Raw genomic sequence first — 21388 nt, 5'->3', positions numbered from 1 at the left:
TCTCACTTGTGGTTGCAGCTTCTCCCATGGAAGGAGGTTGAAACTCATGTATGCCTCCTTCAGCTCTCAGTTCATTTATTTTCGGGAACCTACTCACTGCACTTTTTCTCAGTTTTTTTTGTCTTTCTTGCTCTAAGTTTGCAGCTTCACTCACCCGCTCAATTAGGACCTCATCTGATACTGCAGGATTAGTCAGGTAAGGTTTTAGTTGGAATTTTACTGCATCGCTTAGCAGTCCGGTGTCTATGGAACGCAGAAATTTCCTTTGTATCAGTTCTGGGCTGAATTGTTCGCTTTCATCCTCTTCTTTTGATTTCCAGAGCATTTTTTCTTTCAGTTCTATAGCTCTAAATAAGAAATTCTGTGCAGATTCTTTTGGATCTTGTGAGATGTTCATCAGCTGATGAAGGAGGTCAGAGGAAGAGTCCACTTTAAAATGGCTTTTTAGGATAATTTTCAGAGTGGACAGTGTCAGTCCTCTTTTGATTTCCAGCATCTCTCTCAGGTGAAGCCCTGGGCTTATGGCCCGTATGACTGCTTCCAGGATCTCAGTCTCTGAATATCCTTTCCTCTGCCCAGATTCAATTTGGTTGATCAGGCTTGTATAGGACAATTTATCCCTCTGACCAGCTTCTCCAATCTGCCCACAAATCCGAAACTCCCGCCTGAGGGTCACTTCTGGTATGTGAGGTGATGGAGCACAGTGTGGTTCAGTCTCCTCCATATGCATTGTCATGCTCAGTTTCTTCTCTAAAACCCCAATTTCCTCCTCTATGCGCTGTCGGGCTTTGCTATGTTCTTCCTGGAATTCCTTATACTTGACTTTTAGTGAGTTTAATTCACCTTCGTCAGCTTGTGTCTGTTCTGGTGTTCTGGGCTCATCCGACGTCCAGGATTCCATGAAGGTGATTAAATTCTGGAGAAACCGTTGAAACGATTCAGGTTCTTCCTCATTTCCGATATCGTCCAGTGTGGTCTCTGCTAGTCTGATGAGGGAACGCCGAGTTTGGCCAGTAAACCCTCCTGGAGGTTCATCACTCTTGAGGTGTTTACAAACTAAAATTAGCTCTGACTTCTCTAGCATCAGCAGCGTTCTGCTCACTTCGTCTTGAAGCTGCTCCATCGGTAGTTTCTCCTCCGTCTTCGGTTCGTCTCGTTTGGATTAGTTACTTTTAGCTGAAACTCCTCCTGGGGCTGGCTCGCCAAAAATGTAACGGTGACAAACAATCAAAAGAGATATTGAGATTGAGTCCGCAACATTTTAATTTAATAATTGTTACAAAGTAACTCCGTTAGCGGTCTCGTTCCTAACAGCCGTTAGAAAAAAAAGCACACTCGCCAACGTTCCACAACCGTCGTTACCTAGCAACGGCGGAGTGATATTGACCCCCTCCGCAACCACGTCAACCTGCGACACCACTAGTAAATAACACACAACGAAACACAAAACAGTATTAATAAACACAAAACAGTATTAATTTACCTCGACTATTCCATCAAAATGGCCTGTATGCCACATATGCATTTCTGAATTGAGTTAACTTATCAAGGTTATTCTAATAATAAGTCATCTTTACAGATGACTTCACAGTCATCTGTAAAGTCATTTACAGATGACTTTGTAATCTGTAAATTAATTCTGTCAATATTTGACCTGCTACTGACAATGTCGTTTTTAAGTTAGACTGTACAAGCCAGGTGGTCTTAATCCACAACTCAACAAACAAAAAGAAAATTTAAAATCGTTCTGTTTCAAGTTTTCACAGACGGGATAAAAGTTTTACAGGGTTCAAGCCGCAGTTTGAGACCGAGTCGTTAAATTCAGCGGAATAGCCCTTTAGTCGAGTTGCGCATCGCAAGCTATATTTCGGACGCCAGCTTCTGCTCGTGTCTTCCTGCCTGTCTGCTCCTCTATTTCATCCACATCACACCAGACGCATGCAGGCAACTTGTCGCACTCAGCCTAAAAAATGCTAAATAAAGCAAAAACAAAAAATATCCCTCATTATTGTCAAGTTCCTTGTGAGGTTATGACACAGGATAATAACTCCAACAGTCTGCTGAGATCACGACGCGGGTTTAAACCCCCTCATTTTACCTCCTCTCTGCTGTACTGTGGTCTGGATGTGCTTACTGGAGCGTGTGCCGTGCGCGCAGGGCTTTGTTAGTCCCCTGTTAGACCAGGTTCAGTGTGTGCGTGTGTGGGGTTGATTGTAATATTTTGTTACTGGAACGCCTCTGCGGGACACTTGTCCTGCGTGGAAACGATGCTGATCACAGCCGATCTGGGACATGGAGCAAGAGCGCAGCCCTGCGGAGAGATGTTAAGTCACGGCAGCACACATCCACAGGTTAAGATGTAAAAATGAATTAGAGAGGGGAAATTAACATTATTCATAGCAATTTAATATCATTGTCATTAAATGAAATTAGTAAAGATGTCTTGTTTTTTTTAATAAGTTGTTTGACTGGATTTATTCATCAGTATATATATATATATTTTTAAAAAGTACTAGTGGCAGGGCTGTTGCTTGTTATGACCTTCAATTGCCATAAAATGGCTTTACTACCCAGATCACCCCCCTCTTAAACACACACACACACACACACACACACACACACACACACACACACACACACACACACACACACACACACACACACACACACACACACACACACACACACACACACACACCCACGCATACCCACGCACAAACACACATAGAAAAGAGGGGAGAGACGGAGCTTGATAGAGCTAATCCAGAGTGACAGGTCTTTCATGCAGTAATGGTGAGGGTGAAAAGAGAGATCCACTCAACCCACACACATAAAGTGGAGCACACACTCACACGGATAAACAAAAGGAAAGGACAGAAGCAAATCCACAGACAGAGAGTGCTATCACAGAGAGTGTATCAGGAATAAGGCTGGCTTTAGTCTCAGCTGTTGACAGAGTCACTCAGATAATGTTGAATTTTGCAGAGCACACATGCTTTTTTATTGACCTGCTTGGTGAAGCTTGACGTGTCCAACAAACACAAATGTCTACAGAAGGTGTTTGGTTTTCAGGAAGCCTTGCATATATAGCTCAAATGGATTTTGACAGGTAGACATTTTTTATTAATAGATAATGTCTCTCTATTTTTTCTTTTGGAATCCCTACTGATTTTGATCTATTTATTAATTTCAGAGTTACTTTTAGGATAAATGGAAATAACCTTTACACAAATGCATAGTGGCAAATGCACAGTCAGACTCGTGCACTCATACACAACTCTGATCAATTCTTGGCTCCAGGCTGTGGTGGCTTGGCGTGACTGAAGAGGGAGGCTGTAAACACCCTGTGGTTCACTGCAGTGCACCACTTGCAGAGATTCCCTGGCTTTTTTTTTTTTTTTTAAAGGAAAAGCCAGAAAATATTCCTTATTCTGCATGTTTTCACCGAATACCATTAAGATAAAACTTATCTTCATTTTAAATACTGATTAAGTAAGACTCTATTCTATTTTTCGGTCAGTTAATATTATTAAAGTTTCTTCTATTTACCATACCATACCATACCAACTTTATTTATAAAGCACTTTAAAACAACCACAGCTGATACAAAGTGCTGTACATCAAAACACATCAAAATTTAGTAATTTCAAGAATAATGAGAATTGTTTTTGGAGGGCTTCTCTCTCCAAATATTGATTTTTGCATAGATTGTCTTACTATTTGTTGGACTAAATGTCTTGTGTCAAACGCTTTGTGTATCTTCAAACTTACAAGAGTTTACTAGAAATTGGGCCAATTCCTTCCAACAGATTTAATGTGACTCAAGTTTGCTCACATACACCCTTCAGCTCTACACACATATTTTCTATTGATCTAAGATCCCAAACATTGACTTTGTTATCTGTAACTAAAGTAGCAATATCATTAGAGGTTTTTTTTTTATTTAAAAATTTGTGACCAAACTTTATCTTCCTGGGTGATGCACTGTGCCGTTTCTTCAATATTTGTACATACTATAATGTTCTTTCCTGGTAATGTCATAAATTTTGTGGAGTGCAATATGATGCTGCCATCCCTGCCCCTTATTTCCACATTGGTTTATATATATACAAATAAAAAAAAGCCCAGATTTACTACCAAAGACAAACAGAACCTGCACACATAGATGCTAAAACATGACAAGATGTATCCCCAATAGAAGTTTTAATAAAACAAAATTGAGTTACAGATGTCAACTCTATAACAGCAGTAATTTTGTCAGTATTTCCTCTATTGCATTTGATCAGATTTTAAAGCTGCAGTATCATTGAAGCACTGAAAAGCAATTACTTTAGTTTGGTGATATATATATATATATATAAAACAAAAATAAAATGTGAACTGATTTCTGAGAGAAGCTTAAATTCTTTTGTTGCATTAATACACAGGTAAAAAAAAGAGTTGAGTATGCAGATAAAAAAAGAGCTACAACATTAGAAATAGTGATGCAGTATAACAGCTCGGGGACTTTTAGAGATAATTACATAATCAAACAAATCATTAAAAAAATACTGTTTATTTAAAGCAAGAACAAAGCATTCATCATCCACTGGTCATGATGGCGGTTGTGGGAACCCAAAGTTACTGAAGCAATTTTTGATTGAAAAAGTTTGCAAGTGCAATGTCTGGAGAATTTCTTTTATCTTCTTCAACAGATGCTGCAGAAATGCTTGTGGGCAAGGCACTGAACTGCCTAACAAAGAAAACAGTCAACAACTGGGGGCTGGAGTTACAACAACTGCCTAAACAGAAAACAGGAAAACAAACCAGACTGCAGGACATTGGCGATACAACAAACCCACTTCAAATTTTCCTTTTTGAGGTTTTTATTTTAGTTTTTCCCCCACAATAAATTGTAGGAGCAGGTTTTATCTCTCTGAAGCATCACAGTGATAATCCAAACCAATTAGTTCATGATGACACAATGGTTTTTATTTTACATTACAGTAGCAAACTAAAAAGAACAAATGAATATTCAGAATTAAATCTGGTTGTTGGTGTAGATAATTATGCTCTTGCATTCTGTTCTTTGTACAGTGTTGTATAAAAAGAGCAATTAGGCTTTTGAGAATAAAACTGTCTTAACTTTACAACCTGAAATAAATGGCCAAGTGAGGTCGAAATGCTTCATTGGAAAAGTCTGAATTAATTTCAAGTGCCCTCTCTGTTGTAGGACATCTTAAAGTGAAGTACTCAAGAAACAAGATTAACTTTTTCCCTCTATGAGAAGTCATTCGCAGTTACTTCAATAATCAATTAAATTTAATTACGCTATTCAAGACAAGTTTATTTGTATAGCACATTTCAGCAACAAGGCTGTTCAAAGTTCTCCAAATGCAGGGTTGAAAACCATAAACTACACAGTCTTGCAAATGTATTTGTACCACTTTAATATACTTACTGTAAGTTTGATTTTATATGATAGACCAGCAGACCGAAGCATATAATTGTAAAGTAGAAGTGAATGCATGGTTTCGGATATATTTTTACAAATGGGAATTTGAAAAGTGTGCTGTGCAATGAGAAGCAGATTTAGGTTTAAAAGCACAGGTGGGAGAATTAATTACTAGCCCTGCTCTTAACCAGGCTGGTCTCTATAGAAGAGTGGCGAAGAAAAACAAAAAATCTATTTTTGAAAAAAAAAAAGAGAGAGAATTTTAGTTTGCGCTTTGCCACAAGCCACAGGAGATATAGCACCTGGTAGGTAGAAGGTGTTCTGTTCAGATAAAACAAGGTTTTACATTTTTTGTATAAATTATGTATGGTGAGGAACAAGCACTGCACATGTGTCACAAACACATCATGCATGCAAAACCTTTACATTTGTTTTTCTAAAAAATTTATTGTTTTTCTCTGTGTTGGTCTATAACATAAAACCAGTATTGTAAGTTGTTGTAAGTTGTGACAAAAATGTCTAAAAATATGTTTGCCAGTGTAGTTTGTAGTATGCATCAGTGTGATGGGAAAAAGCTGCTCAGTTGCTTTGAGAAAACATTATTTTCTAGAAGTTAATAATTACATGGTCAGTGGAGGCTGATTTGTAATTTAGTTTTGGTGATCTAAGGCTGCTTAGTGTTAGAATAATTAGCGATTTAGAAATTACATTTAATCTAACTGGTCAGTCTAAAAACAATTTACATTGATGCACTATTAAAATTACAGTGACATTTTTAAGATTAGAATTTTTGTAGGGTATGAAATTTCTGGGTGAAGCAGACAAATTTATCTATTTAGTTTTTACCTACTGAGGATTTGAACCCAGACATGTATAAAAACCGTTCTGCCATATCTTCTTTAATACATTAGAATAAAGTGGGAAAGATGGTTTATTTAAGATTTTAAGTGGCTAAAAAGCTGCATGAGACAAACAATGGCGTTAAAATTATTTGCAAATATAACAAACATTTTTATCAAGTGGGTTTTATAATTATATTTAAAGATACACTACTAATCAGATTATTAGTTTATTTCTGTTTTGCAGTCCTTATTCGTGTGTCTAATAATTCTGGATTTACAATTTAAAATTGACAAAACTCTCCATCATTTCTTTAAGAGTAATACCGCACAGCAAAGGCAGAAGGAAAGACAAAGTTGAAGAAATGTTTTGAGCCAGAAACGTTTGCTTCGAGGGTTGCTTCATGGCTGCGGCCACTAGAGGGCGCCAGATTCCTGTAAAACCGGAGAAAACCGAACCGCTCTGCATCCTGAGGCTGCGTTGCTACAGCTGCTTCCCTTCTATTCGAAGATGAATAAGTAAAATATTTTCTCACTTAGACTTGTGCAAAAGCTTCATTTGCCATTTCACAACTCTAGTTCTGATGTGCAGCTATGTACAAGAAGCTGAAGATCTGTATCTTAAATATGTAAAACAATACGTTGTTTGCATGATATTTCTTAATAGTATCTCTGTATGTTACAAAGCTTAACAACATTCATTCTGTGCAGATTAATTTAACAGTTACTGTATTAACTAATACTTAATAACACGAGGGCACTATTATGACTTTATGGGTTGTGGAATCAAACTGATGATGTCATAAAGTCATACATGAATAGAATATATTTAACCACGCTTTACCGTTTGGCAAAAACGTATGTAGTCCACATGTTAGCGTGACTTATGCATGTAAAACTCTATGAACATTCAGTCCTTTCAGATCAGTGCTTTGCATTGTACATTTCCAAGTGTGTACAAAGTCCTGCAGCAATGCAGCATCTTTGTATAACACTGCAGCCCCCCTGCTTCACTCTCCCTCCCTTATACCTGCTCTACCAATCAACCTAACCTCTAATGTCTTTCTGGAGAACAGTTTGCTTCTTTCTTGACTTTCTCTTTAACTTCTTTCTTCTCTTTTGTTTGTTTCTTTCCATCCATCACAGCTTCTTTGAAATCTTCAGAAATCAGTAAAAATCCCCTCCTTCTCTCTCTTTGATTTATAACGTCTCAAAGCTACATTTTTCTGCTTCATTTGATGCTAGATCAAAGCTCCGCGCTTACCCTGATCCAATTCGAAATGTTCAGTATATTTAATGATGAAGAGTCAGTGGCTCGTCTTCGTGTGGCTCCCCCTTCTTAACAGGGGGAGGCGCTCATGTGCACATGTGTGTGATAGTGAGGGGGGGGTACAGGCGATGGAGGCATGGTCATGGGAAGAGCCTGGCCCTGAAGGTGGGAGGAATGGGACCTGGGTAGGGTGTGTGTGGAGGGGTAACCAGTGGTCTGTGGCTGCATCTGGTAGCTCCCTGCAGAAGAAGACACGGAGGGCGGGCTCCCCTGGCCGCCAACTTGGAGGGTGCATTTCGGTGGCGCCGGTGGTGTCTGGTTGAGCTGGATGGAGATGTCGCTGGACGCCTCCGAGGTGCTGCGGCCTCTCTTGGGTGGAGGCCAGGAGGATTCTGGGTGGAGGTACTGGCCGCTGTAGTCGCTGCCCTCGGACAGACGGGGGCGGTAGATGGCAGGGTGGGGGCGGTACATTTCTTCCTCTGCGTATCGCTTCATGAACAGATAGACTGATAAAACTCCGGCACCCTGAGAGAAAGTCAATTTTAAAAGAAATAGAATTAGCATTTGAAGTGTTTGACCTGTCAACGATCTTTCCATGAAATATATTACTAATGAGGCTACTGACATGAAATAGGTTTGATGACATGAAGAAGAGAAGCCACAAAGGAGCATGGAAGGCCAAAGTCATTGATGGTGTGTAAGACAATTTCTTACACTAAGGTAAAAAACTAAGCAACGGACAAGAAACACGAAGGAACGGCACAAAATATTATGAAAGAGTTAGTAAACACAAAATGTCAAGGAAAAAAATCATTTTAGCTAAAATGATATCATTTGTACTGAAGCTGCTTTATTCCAGGTTTCCAACATGTATTTGTTCTGCTGCTTAAAGAGGATTTAATCCAGTAGGCTTTTTTTTTTTAAGTTAACTAATTATGGATCATATAAAAAGCTTTTCTGTAATTCTAAATCATTTTATGATGTTTCATAAAATATGTATTTTGAGATGTATGCACAGCATTTCAGGAATAAAAATATTCTTGGAATTTTAAGATTCTGGGACATCACTAGCAGCAGATAAGAGGTGCATTAGCTGATATAAAGAGTCTATCAGGTATATGTTGAAGCACTCTTAAAGGACGACAGGAGTTCTTGAGGGTTAAAGGTCAGATCTGCTGTGTTGGAATGATTAACTTCTGATGTTCATTTCCATTAACACACAAAAACCACAAACTTCAAGCTATGCTGACACAAAATGAGTTAGTACTTAATTCTGCTGTGCAAATACCAACTTTACTCTTTTGTTACTATTTGATGTGTGTTTTTATGAGATTCAATTCAAAGCTGCAAAAGCTGAGTCCAAGATGAAACAAATATAACAGACTTACACAAACGAGCAACATAAACATGCTATCAGACAACAGATCGGACTACGCTAACAGACAGCACTGCACACACACAACCCACACTGACCTCTTTGAGTAAGAAGGAAGAGGCAGCGAAGGCGAAGGACCAGCCGTAGTGGTAATTGAAGAACTGCTCTGGCTCTCTGGGCCGGTTCATCACCTCATCATTAATACTGGAGATGTAGAGCACCAGACCCACCACCAGACTGAGGCCTGCATGCAGCACATTTACGAGGACAATGACAGACAGAAACCGAAGTCAGACACATGGAAGTTCATTATACTGTGATAGAGACACTCGTAGCAGTGTGCCCGAGGAGAAAAAGAGAAAGATATGAGCTGACCATGAAAACCAATTAGCCTCCAAAATGATATTGATAAAGAACAAAGAGATGAATGAAAAAGTGCTTCAGAGTGAGCTTTTACCACACAAATCCAAGTGCATACAAAACATGTTTTTTATTTAGAATTTTTTTGCTATGAAACACAAATAAGTCTGAGATGTTGAGAGTTTCTACAGAAAAATGTAGCGATATTTTTTAAAGTTTATAACTTGGCTTTGTACATAAATCCTCTCTCAAAGTCAAGTTGTTTGCAACAATGAAAAGAGTTTTAGTTTGTGTGACAATAGTAGGCCAATCCTTGTCTGAAGCATTCAAGTTGGGTTTCTCTGAAAAAAATATAAAAAACTTCTATTAATGGGCATAAATGGTTCCCAATAGTGAAGGATCAGAGATATGCAACAAGATGTGTCCTAGGAGACAAATAGAGACAAGTGTGTTTGCATGAGTTTCCTTTTTTCTTTAGATAAACACTGATGACATTTTAAGTATCTCTAATCAAAACCACAGCCGTTATTTAAACTTGACCCACTGCTTTTATTGATTTATGTTATAAATGGAGCCTAAATGCTCTAGTTTAGCTGGATGTATTATACTGATACTGTACTGATTGCTAAATATATTTCTTCTTCATTTTTTTAAAACTACAGATAGCCTGTTCTTTATGTTAGCATATTTTAAAATTATTTTAACAACTTTAAGCCATGTTTCTTGTAGGCGTTTATAAATAGAGGTAAATATAAATGAGCGCAGAAGAATATTTTTCCTTATATGTTGTACAGCCACTGGACAAAGTAGTTTCAAGGCAAGTTTAGTGAGAAATCAAATATGAATATGTAGGAAAGACCCTCATGCACACTGTTAAAGTAAGGTGGGAGATCTGTGATGCTATGGGTCTTTTTTCCTTTAAGACACACTGGGGGGCTTGTTAGATTGCACTCTGGACTTTTTTTTCCAAGAGATGTTAGATAAAATAAGCTGCACAAAACTGGAAATTGATTTTTTTGTGGGACAATGACGTAAAACATATCAAGATAAACACCAAAAACCTGCAGGGTGAGCTAAAGGAAAGAGACCCAGAACATAGAAATTCTATTGTGTGAAGAGGAGCTGTCCTTAAAAGGCATTTAATATATATTTTTTTCACCAGGTGTGCCAATAATGTGGCTAGTACTGTAAAACCTTTTTACCCCAGATGTAGCCCATGCATCTTTAAAATCCCCCTGTCCTTCCAGCAACCAGACATGGACTCTTCACTGCCTTGAAAATGTTAAATGCATGAGGTACAACATATGGCACCCATCAAAGAATCAATATTCAAAGACAGAGGCCTGCTGAAAGAACCAGATATGATTAATTTTAGATATGGCTGGAACATTGAGATGAGGTGCTGCGCTGTCTTCAGTTGTGTATTTTTACTCAAATGGCAGGTCTAAGAGGTTCTCTTGTCGACTTAAAAGTTTGAAGGCATGGAAAATGCAGAAACCATGCTCCTGTCCACTGTGACGTGACAGTACATGTTCATTCACGCATTCTCAGTGACACAGAGAGAAATCTTCATGCACATGCCCAACGAGAGCAGATGACAGAAAAGGACGAGTGAGCGTTGGGCAGAAAAGGAACAAAGGCAATTTTTTTTAAGAGGACACGCACGACTGTGGACTAACAGAAGCGAGGAAGAGGACAAAAGAGAACATCAGCCTTCAAGCAAGCTCAAACATCTGCGGCTCTATGCTGTTGTTTTTTTTATCATCTGAATTGTGCTATATTAACCAGAACATGGTGTTACCGCTCATAAACTGCAATATTCACTAGACCACTGCCTCGGGGATGTAAAAGGAATATTTTGAATAATCCATATATACCACCGAAACCACAACAGACAGAGAGGGGAATGTGAGAGGAATGATAGAGCTGATAGTTTACTGCAGCATCACAAACAAGCAATTCAGTGCAATTACTGTCATCATCTTTCAGCCGAAATCATGCTGCTCAAATTTTATAACCTTTGTTACATAACTCTTTGCTTTTACAACACACTTTCTTTTACCCCGGTCCCTGCTTGATAAAGCTATTGTATCAGAATCTGTTTGATAGTCCTTTCATCTCTGCTTACTCTTCAAAAAGCATCAAAAGGAAAAAGCCTTCAGAGAGCTTAAGCTGCAGCGTGTCTCCTGATAGTTTTTACTCTCATCTCCAGCACAGGAAAGGGGATCATTAGTGCCATCTGCTGCTCAAGAAGCATCCCTACAGAACATGAGGAAAAATCTGCTTGAAATGTCTTTTTCTGCAGAACGTTGACATTCTGCAAGCAATTTCAAAAGCCAACTTTTAAAAAGATGAGGAAACTTTAAACCCTGGGGTTGGGATGTTGAAAATGAATCCTGTTACTTCTTTTAAAGACAGCTGGCAAACCTGTATCCCAGTCCAAAAATAGAGTCATTAACAAAGCATCGCCATGTGTGACGCAGGACACGGCCGACTGCTGTAATCAATCATAATGTGAGGGAGCAGTGACAGCGCGACATGAGTGATGGGTCCCACCTGAGAGAATGAAGAAGATGCCGGACACAAAGGCCAGGATGGTACGCTGAGGCCGGATGTGTCCGATGTTGCTGATGATGAAGGCCGTGAAGACGAAGAGCAGAGACACCATGGGGAAGGGCGTGGCCGTACGAACCATCTCTGTGGGAACAAAAGGTCGCCGTGTTAAAAATAGCTCATCTGATGTTACCTGGGAAGAATGTTTCCACAGAATAAAAAAATATTCAAAGACAATCAAATGCAGCATGTTGTAAAAATATTCAGACCTCTTTCTATAAGATATATCAACATAAATTGACATGTTTTTCTATTTTATTTCACAAACAAGTATCTGAAAAGTCGGGTGTGCTCTCATAGTCAGAATCTCTGATTTGGTACTTTGTGGAAACTTTTCCCCACAGACCAATGCTGCCACCACCATGTTATACAGTGGTGATAATGTGCTCAGGGTGATGTGCAGTATAACATTTTTGGTTTACACCTGAGCTGTGGTTCTCTGTAGCTCCTCCACAGTTACCTGGGCTGGCAGGTTAGGTGGACAGCCATGTTTGTTGGTTTACAGTTGTGCCTTATCCCTGCCATGTTCTGATGCTGGACTGAATGTGATCTTATAAATGTTTATGACTTTGGATATTGTTTTATAACCCAACTCTGGATCCTCTGATAGCACTCAGTTGCATCTCCCTTCAAAATAAAGACAGCTTTCCCCAACACTTCTGAGGTTTTATCTTTTTAAATATTTGAAAATTATGTCTCATTTTCGTCCATTTTGAAATTATATGCAACTTTGTGTTGGCCTGTCACATAAAACTGCAATACAATATAGTGACATTTGTGGTGGCAAATTACAAACCAATGTCTATTGTTTTAACTCAAACAATTTGCAATAGCAGATATGTATAAGCAAAACAAAATCTTTCTGTATTTGGAGAAATGTTTGTTGCTTTTTATACATAATCTCAGGGTAAGCAAAAAAGTGACAAAACACAAACATATGCTTTTTATATGTATATTAGACATTTGAATTCAGGTAAACGAGCTAGCTTCAGATATAAATTCCCTTCAAACTCAGGTCTTTTCACTTCTCTTTTTTTCATTTATGACAAGAACTCTGAGTGAAAGGAGGGAAAGTCCTCTGAGACTGACCCCCCCTCTCTGCGAGTCCCTCTTCACCTGAAGGCCTTTTTTCTTTCACTTCAGATTCTTCATTCTCGCCCTTCTCCATACCCACTTTTTAAATCTAGTCAGCTGCACATTACTCTGTATAATTCCAGAGTAAGTTCCCTTTGGTAAATAACAGACGTGTAATATCACATCCATCTTTCACTCACTCAGGATGTTTGCCGTGTTTTCGGTGGTGATCTCTATTTCGGGCTCAGTGAAGTACTCCGAAGCTACGCACCTCCCGTTCTCTGATCCTGTGAGGAAACAGAAATTGGAGAACGTTAGGTTTGCTTTTAGGATCAGAGTCGGTCATGCGTGAAGAAGCGCAGGTCTCAGAGGCCTCTCTCACTGTTAACAATCATGTTTTCTGACAGATTTGATTCCAGAAGCCACAGGCTCCTCTCTTTCTTTTCTCTCTCTAGCCTGACTCTCTCTCAAATTGCCAATCTTCAATATCTCTTTATGCTTATTTGTTACTTTCTTGTGCTTGGATATCATGTGTGTGTGAGTAAGTGTAAACATATGCACACAAGTGTGATGATATATTCCTACCAGCCACAAAGCAAACTCTCCAGAGGCCAGAATGCAGAGCCATCTTCACCTCCATGCTCTGGTTTTGCTGCAGAATGATTCCCTCCACCATTATGAGCCAGTAGTCGGTGGACACAGCCACCCCCACCAGCAGCAGTCCGCAGGCTCCAAACACTGTGGACAGGATGGTCAATGCACGGCTGCTGCATGAACTCATCTGGAGGGCAGAGGGGCAGAGAGAGGAGAGTGGTAATTCAAATTCAAAACTGTGGAAGGAGAGACAAGAAGGAAAAGAAAGGGCAGTGGAGAGGAGATCACTGAAAACGGGGAACTCCTTTTATCGGACGTGAGTCTTATTCACAGGGACACACCGCGGCTGGCGATTCCTCTGTTCTCGCCTTGTTATTGCTGGAGATGATTTAGTGACACACACGCTGGCAGCCAATCACATTAAAGGTCGGAGAGGAGCCAATGTAACAGATGATTACCTCACCGGCGAAGTTAGACGAGGATTTAAAAAACCCGGCGATGGAGGGAACAGAAGCATAAAGGAGACGGTGACTCAGTCGCAGGCTTTCTGTGGCTTAGTTCTGGCTGAACGGCACATGCACGTTTGAGCGAGATGTCTGTATAGATTCATGTTTCTCAGCGCACGTGTGCTGCATGTGGCTGCTCCCCCTCTGGCCTCTACTTAATTTGGACTGTTGTTCATTTGAATCAGCACAACGGATAAGGAAAAGCACAGAAGAAACAGAGACATGTCCTTTACTCTAACCAGAGAGCCTTGCAAAAGTATTCAGGCCATTCAAACTTCATGACATTTTGTTATGCTGCAACAGCAAAAGTTTGATGTTTGTTCAGCTAGAAGTGTTGGGGCGGGCATGGCTCTAGCAGTTTTGCACGTCTAGGAAATGATATTTTCACTTGTTCGACTTTACAGTCTCAAGTCCTTAGCAGGTTTTCTTCCAGGATTGCTCTGCCTATAGCTACATTCAACTTTCCATTAAATGTGACCAGCCTGTCTCTGCTGAAGAGAGTATGATGCTGCCACCCCCATGTTTTACAATGGCAGTGGTGTGTTCAGGGCGATGCAGTGTTAGTTTGTGCACATTTTGCATAAAGACCAATAATTGGAATTATGAACTATTTCCAGTCTAGGCCTTTACCTCAGCATTAAAAAATTCTCTCCAGTAAAGGACACTTTCAAATCCTCCTCATGCTTGTCGTCTTTGAATCAGCTTTCTTTTTAAACAATACCATGGAGGATTCAGGCTTCTCCAGCATAACTTGAAAGGCCACCCTGAACTCCAAACAAATATCATCTAAGCTCCCTTGCCCCCCTTTTCCATTTCCATCTCACCTTCTCTATTAGCCTTTCAATTGTAGTGCCATGTAACACCAGAATTATGAGACTGAAATATAAACAGATGGACAAATTTAATATATTACATGTAGGCCAAAAAGTTTCCTAATGAAGCTCTGAGGCTTTCGCAGAGCAGCAGCTGAAATTATGCACTAGCAGATGCTATTTACTAATTGGGTGTTTCGGAAGGCAGTTGTTTGGAGAGTAACATATTTATAGGTATCACAGAAGAGAGATCTGAATGTACATGCTCAGCACATTTTTGGGGTCTTTCAACAGCAACAACAAAAAAACATCAAAGACCATGTTTTGTATTGTTTTAATTTGACAGACAGGTGCCACTTTGTGCTGTCGGTCACTTCAATTCCTGTTACAGTACGTTAAAGTTTGTGGTTGCAACAAAAAAAACTGGGAAAAATTGAAGGGGTAGGAATACTTTCACCCTCATATTATGTTATTCATGTTATTTTATTGACGTTTAAATACCATGCTACAGAGTAAAATCTAAATCTGTCTCTCTAGCTCAAATTTTTATTTTCTTCAGGAAGGGTCAGTTACTTCCTGAACTGTCTTTTAACCTTGTGTGGAACAACAGTAAAAATAAAAGAAAGATTCTGGCTCTTCTGATCTCGTCCTCACTTATTACGTTGCACTACACACACAGCAATAAGCCTAACAAACAGGAGGGAGTGCTCAGCAGACTTCATCTTCCACTGGTTTCGCCTCTCAGGCAGCATAATGGCTGCCTCACCTTATTAACGCTGGCTGTTTAAGAAAGGTAAAGAGGCTTACTCACCAAAGACCTGCAGACATTCTTACTAATTGTGTGTTGTCCCCTCTGTGTTAATTTACACTTTTTTTTTCGCATATACATAAACTGGCTCTTCAGTGTATAATATAATTAAAGTTTATAGAGTTTTTCAGGATGATACGCTTGACAGTATTTTAATTGGATATAATTAGCAGAGGGTTAATGAGCAGCTTTTTGGATTCAAAACCTCTGCCTGCAATACAGCATTTGTCAGCAGATGCCCATGTTTCTGTGTGTGGAGGCTGTCGAGCTCATGTACTGTTTTGCAGAAGATTTGGACACAGTCTTGATAAATCATTTAAAAAATAGATGGACAGTGCCAAGCTGCAGCTATGTGACAGCTTCACAGATCCAAATTCAGCAAATTCAAAAGGTGTTGATCCAGCCAACTTTCAATCACATGTTAATTCCCTGTTATTCAGAACAAATGCAACAGACTCTTATTTATATTTTCTTAACAAAAACTCGCTGAGAGGCGTTACCATCATTTTCACTTTTTGGAATCAATTGCAGCAGAATTCAGTGGTATGAAATGTGAAAAGGTATTTCCCCCCCCCTCACAGTTTTTGCTCTCACTCTGTTTTTGCTGTTTTGTCCCACATTGATGTTTGGAACAATCCAACTAGTTTTAATATTAGAAAAGCACAACACAGGAAGATCCAAACATACATTTTCAAATAATGATTTTAGTGATAAAGGAAAAACAAGTTATCCAAACCAACCTGCCATGAACATATGAAAATGTGCTCTAACTATTTGTGCATTAAGTCATTAAATAATTGTGATTAATCACTCTTTATTTTGGAAAAATTAGTTTATTTTCACTAGTCACACCTATTACCACCAGGTAATGAAGATGCCATTTGTTGAAGATGCAACAAATGGCTTGAATAGAACCCGCTTGACAACATGAAGTAGGCTAGAAGACTTTAAAAAGCAACACACCATGCCCAAATATAAGGGAATTCAAGAACAAACAGGAAACAAACTTATTGAAACCTATCATTGTAATTATCCACAAATCAAGAAATCATGGAATACTTCTGGACAACAACTCATCCAGGAGGCCATAAAACAACTCAAAGCAGCATTCACAGCTCTGCAGATCTCACTTGGCTCAGTTAATGTGTTCATGATTCAAAAGTAGGAAATAGACTCTGCAAAATGGCTGTGCTCTCTGTCTGAAAGTTGTGAAGGTGAATGTCCAGCCATCTGTTTGTAAACTTTGGTTGTGCAGCAGTGGGATGATCCAAAACACACCAGCAAGGCCACACCAAAGACCTTCTCAAAAAAGAAGGTTTTTGGTGTGGCCCAGTCAAAGACTGGATCTAAGTCCCATTTTAGATGCTGTGGCTCCAGTTTTCCCAAAGGTTGATGCCAGCTGTTGCCCCCCACGAGTCAGCAACCCGTTATGGTTTAAGGGGAAATTATATTTTTATGCAAAGCCCGACTGATTTGGATATCTTTTTTATTTTCCATTTATGCATTATTTAATTTTGCAGCTATTTAATTTAATTTTGCAGCTAGGTGCAACTTAGTGTCGGTCAGTCCCTTCAATATAGGATATATAAAGTATGTTAGATACTTCGATATCTTAAGTATCCAAAATAGATACTCAAGATATCTATATTGTAGATATAGATATCTAAATCAGATAACGAAATGAGGATCAAAACCTCAATAAATGAAAATAAGCTGTTATGCAAAGCTGACAGAAAATAATATACAACTACATTTTAAACATCAATGAGAAATGTGCCTTTTCTATTTACTTACCTACATTTTGTAAGGGAGTATTTAACTACAAGGTAAATAAATTGATTGGCAATGATTGAAGCACAAAATATTTAATGAAAGTAGGAAAGTACAGAAGAACTGTCAGGCAGAGACACAATCACATGAAAAATAAACTACAAAACATCAGGTTAAATCTTAATGGTGCCTTTAAACATTTATCAGTTACTTTCAAATCTACAAACAAATAAACCTGCAGCAACATAAAAAAGCCATTTCTTTATCCTGCCTCGTCTTTGTGTGACTAATCCTGGAGGCCTTTTAGAGCGAAGCTATAACAGTAACAGTCATCCTACAGGGGAATGAAATCTTAAAGATTAAGCCTGGTCCCATCTTATCTGGACAACCATTGTGGAAGATGTGAATGCTGCAGAAGTTATTTTGCTTTCTTTGCTGCAGCAGCGTGACTGAATAGAGGCTCTTTGTCAATGAGGGGTGAGAAGGAAAAGTAAAAAGAGAAGTAAAGAGTGCACATCTTTGAGGTGAGAGTTTTCAGGCATCTGATGTGTCAAAGTAAGAAGATCAAGCAAGAAACTGGTTAGCAATATGGGAGACGGATTTAAGAGGAAAGTAAAAATCTAATCAGACAAACAGGGCATATAAAAGATGCAAAGCCACTAAGATCAAACAGATTTACAAGAACTAGAAAGCAAATTGGCTCTGTCATCTGAGGCACTAGGGCAAAACTAAAGATTTGTATGAACAGTTAAGCTAAGCATTAGTCTGCTGCAGATCTTAAACATCCTCTTGTTTTTCTCCGTTCTCTCTTCTTAACTAGAAGCTTATCTATCAAGGCACTGGGAATTAGGCAAAGTGTGCAAGAGGAAGTTATGAGTAATTTCACATTAAATCAATGAAAATTCACTGAAATGACAAAGCATGACTGGGCGCAGAAAGGAATGTGACAATACGATCATCAGCACACAAAAAAACTCCAGAATGAAGAGTCACACAAGGCACCATTATGAAAAATTATTTAGAAAGAGTTAGACTGAATTAGAATCTGAATACTGTAGAAATTGAGAATTATTAGTAAATCAAGTTACTAATAATTTTTCAGCACCATGGACAGCACCTACACCATCAGCATTAGACACAGAACATGTATTGTTTTCTGTTTGCTTTAAATACAAAACTAGTTTCATGACAAAAAAACTAGCATTTAAGGTGAAAAGATGGTTAAAGTATGAAACTTTTAACCTTCAGTGTGGATTCATATCACTTCCTCTAAAGCTGACGATCGGGTCACAATCAGTCTCATAAGAAAATAAGAAAACTTACTTCAGTCAGAACATTTCCTTTGTGATCGCTCACTCTTTACTTTGCAGTTTTAAGAAACACAAACCCTAATAAAACAGTCAGTCAATCAAACTTCAGACAACTTTGTGCAACACAAGGTGCTATAGATGATTAAAAACCAACATGTCTTCTACAAAAAAGCAAACATGCAGACATAAAGCACTAAAAAGTAAAACAGGAAAATAATTCAGCAGAAACATGACATACAATCTCATCATCATAATACTTTCGAACCACAGAACATTAGTAAAAATAGATAAATAAAAATGAAGTGGTAAAACCCAAATATCAATAAAGCCTCAAGGAGATTAAAAAGAAGCCAAAGTATAGAGATGAAATTATAAAATCTAACTATTTCTCAAAATCCAGATAAAACCTGTCAGCTCAAAAGGTAAAAGAAAATTATTCAGATTTAAAGAAAAAAAAGAAAACATCATTGATGCTTGATGGAGACGCCATAAACAGCAGAAGAAAACAATTTCCTTCAGAGATGTGTGATAGTAATCCCATTTTAAGGCTTTGACACCTCAGCCTTCTTGGCCTCTTTCTCCCAGAAAGCAATGAACCAATTTAGCTGGTTAGATAGGAGCCACAGGGGGACAAAAGGTTTAATTCACTCTAATCTATCTCAATCTACAGATTGGCACAGCCTTTATAACTCACAGGACAAAGAGATGCCAAGTAAAAAGAGGGTGTGATGGATAACAGGGAGGGATAAGAGTTTTGATTTGGGGGATGTGGCTTTCTGCCCAAAGTGGCAGGACCTGGAGTGGGCAAGCGAAAACATAATCTGGCAGGGAACAAGCTTTCTTCTGCTCACTACGATCACACAGTTTTTACTGTAAATGACAGATGGCTGATGATCCTGAAGTTCGTAGCTGATATGGAGCTTATGCTTCGCTCCTGCTGTGATTCTTGATGTGGGAAATATAGGAAAAGTACTTGGAAAAAATTTATTAGGGACACTAGTGGGTAAAAAAAGATTAAAAAATGTTTGGGAAACCAGTGTAAGAAACTAAAGTCCTCTGGTAACTGCAACCTGAACAACTTTTCTGTCACTGATCCAGTCCAAAAAAGAATGAGTGTCCCTCTCTAGTAGCCAAAGAAAACACTGTAAGATAATATTTCTAAACTTGGCAACAATTAATGAAGCTTAGGCAATTACAGATTAGAGACTTATTCAGAAATAATTGGATATTTTACAGTGTTTTAAGAACTGATGGCTGCATTTGATCAGAACTAGTTCAGAACCAGAGAGACTTGGACTTTTGAGGCCAGAAAGGAAGGATTCCACACTGGACAGGGTTTATTTGCAAATGGAATCAATTTGTGAAAACACAAAACATTGTGAATGCATATCTGAGACCCTTTGAATGGAGTTAATAGCTTTGTGAGACCCGATTAGCTTAATATGTATTTGACCAGGCAAACCTGAACTGAATTAATCCGCACTGATTACAAATTTTGTGTTTAATGAAACCTTCATTTCCAAACAATAAATAAAAAGAAACAGGGAGAATATGACTGACCCACCCAGACCCCCTCTGGGTACGAAGATGTGAAAACCTTCAGAAAACACAGCAGTCAAAAAAACAGGAACCGAGAAAAAGTGAAGAATGTATCAAAAGAAAAGTCCTTGGCCCAAAAAATGGAAGGAGTATCCAACGTGGGCGCGCACGACAGGAGTGCGTCCACGCACTGGAACTAGAAGATGTGCTGAACTAATTATCCCTGTGTGCAGCGTCTCACAAATCGGGCTCAGAGAAAAATCTATGAAATCACTCACGGGGAAACCAACGACTTCCCGACAACTGAACGCCGAGATGCTGACTGAACGGGAGGCTTTGGTCTCTGCGAACGGTTTCTCTGCGCAGCACCACCAACAGAGAGGAGAGCTGAACATCCACACTGTCATCTCTGTTGAATACATGTGTGCACAACCAGAACCTAAGCCAGAGACTGCGCACGGAGTTTCTGAGGGACGATAAACACAGAGTGAGGAACATGTGAACGACGTGAAACTGCAGTGGAGTTGTGTGAGGATAACTTGGCTGTCGGAATAAAATTATTTCCCAGTGCGCTCCGGAACGAGCTGCTGCCTGTCTTTATTAACACGACGCCAGGACGCGTCATGAATCCTGCTCTTTTCACAGCTGTCACACACACACACACGCGGGCGCCTACAATTCAAATGACTCATTGTAATTACTGCCAACAAAATACAGGAATTCAGAAGGAGGAATACTCACAGTGCCACTAAGAGTCGTGCGCACACGTCAGGAAGCCAAGAAACCCCACACCAGGGGAGGCTGTGCTGGGGGTTTTGTCCCTTCCTCTCCTCCTCTATTTCTTTCCTTCTTATCCTCTCCTCTTTTCCCCCGTCTGGGTGTTTACCCTTAAGTTCCCCTTCCCATCCTCGAAATGTCTTTTCTGTTCCTCTTCCACGCAGTCTGTCCCAGGCACTGCGGTGGATCGTTTACTGAGCTACTTTGGCTACAAACACAGAGAAATGCTGTAGCGGGGGCAGGAGGGAGAAGTGCTGAGGGAGAGAGAGAGAGACCGAGAGAGAGAGAGAGAGAGAGAGAGAGAGAG

The 21388-nt window shown here is 39.3% G+C and overlaps 1 protein-coding gene across 1 annotated transcript; it reads right to left on the bottom strand.

Annotated features, from left to right (window-relative positions):
• Positions 1-4188: 4188 nt before the first annotated feature.
• On the bottom strand, positions 4189-21318 carry LOC102228764 (voltage-dependent calcium channel gamma-7 subunit-like). The gene is made up of 6 exons (XM_014474702.2): positions 21046-21318; positions 13551-13746; positions 13166-13252; positions 11835-11975; positions 9017-9162; positions 4189-8068 (listed from the first exon to the last, which is right to left on the bottom strand). Exons 2-6 carry the CDS (start codon positions 13744-13746, stop codon positions 7613-7615), a joined length of 1026 nt encoding a protein of 341 aa, XP_014330188.1. The 5' UTR covers positions 21046-21318; the 3' UTR covers positions 4189-7612.
• Between the last annotated feature and the right edge of the window lie 70 nt (positions 21319-21388).

Source organism: Xiphophorus maculatus, chromosome 3 (assembly GCF_002775205.1).
Source record: "Xiphophorus maculatus strain JP 163 A chromosome 3, X_maculatus-5.0-male, whole genome shotgun sequence".
Taxonomy (NCBI): Eukaryota; Metazoa; Chordata; class Actinopteri; order Cyprinodontiformes; family Poeciliidae; genus Xiphophorus; species Xiphophorus maculatus.
Note: the sequence above shows the minus strand (reverse complement) of the source record. Positions and strands in the feature narration are given on the sequence as shown.

Excerpts from the sequence above, each read along its gene's own strand:
- LOC102228764 (XM_014474702.2), bottom strand. The coding sequence starts at position 13,746 with ATGAGTTCATGCAGCAGCCGTGCATTGACCATCCTGTCCACAGTGTTT. Across the intron at positions 11,976-13,165 it reads AAACACGGCAAACATCCTGA|AGATGGTTCGTACGGCCACG; the intron begins GTGAGTGAAAGA and ends TTGTTCCCACAG. Across the intron at positions 9,163-11,834 it reads CATCTTCTTCATTCTCTCAG|GCCTCAGTCTGGTGGTGGGT; the intron begins GTGGGACCCATC and ends TGCTGCATGCAG.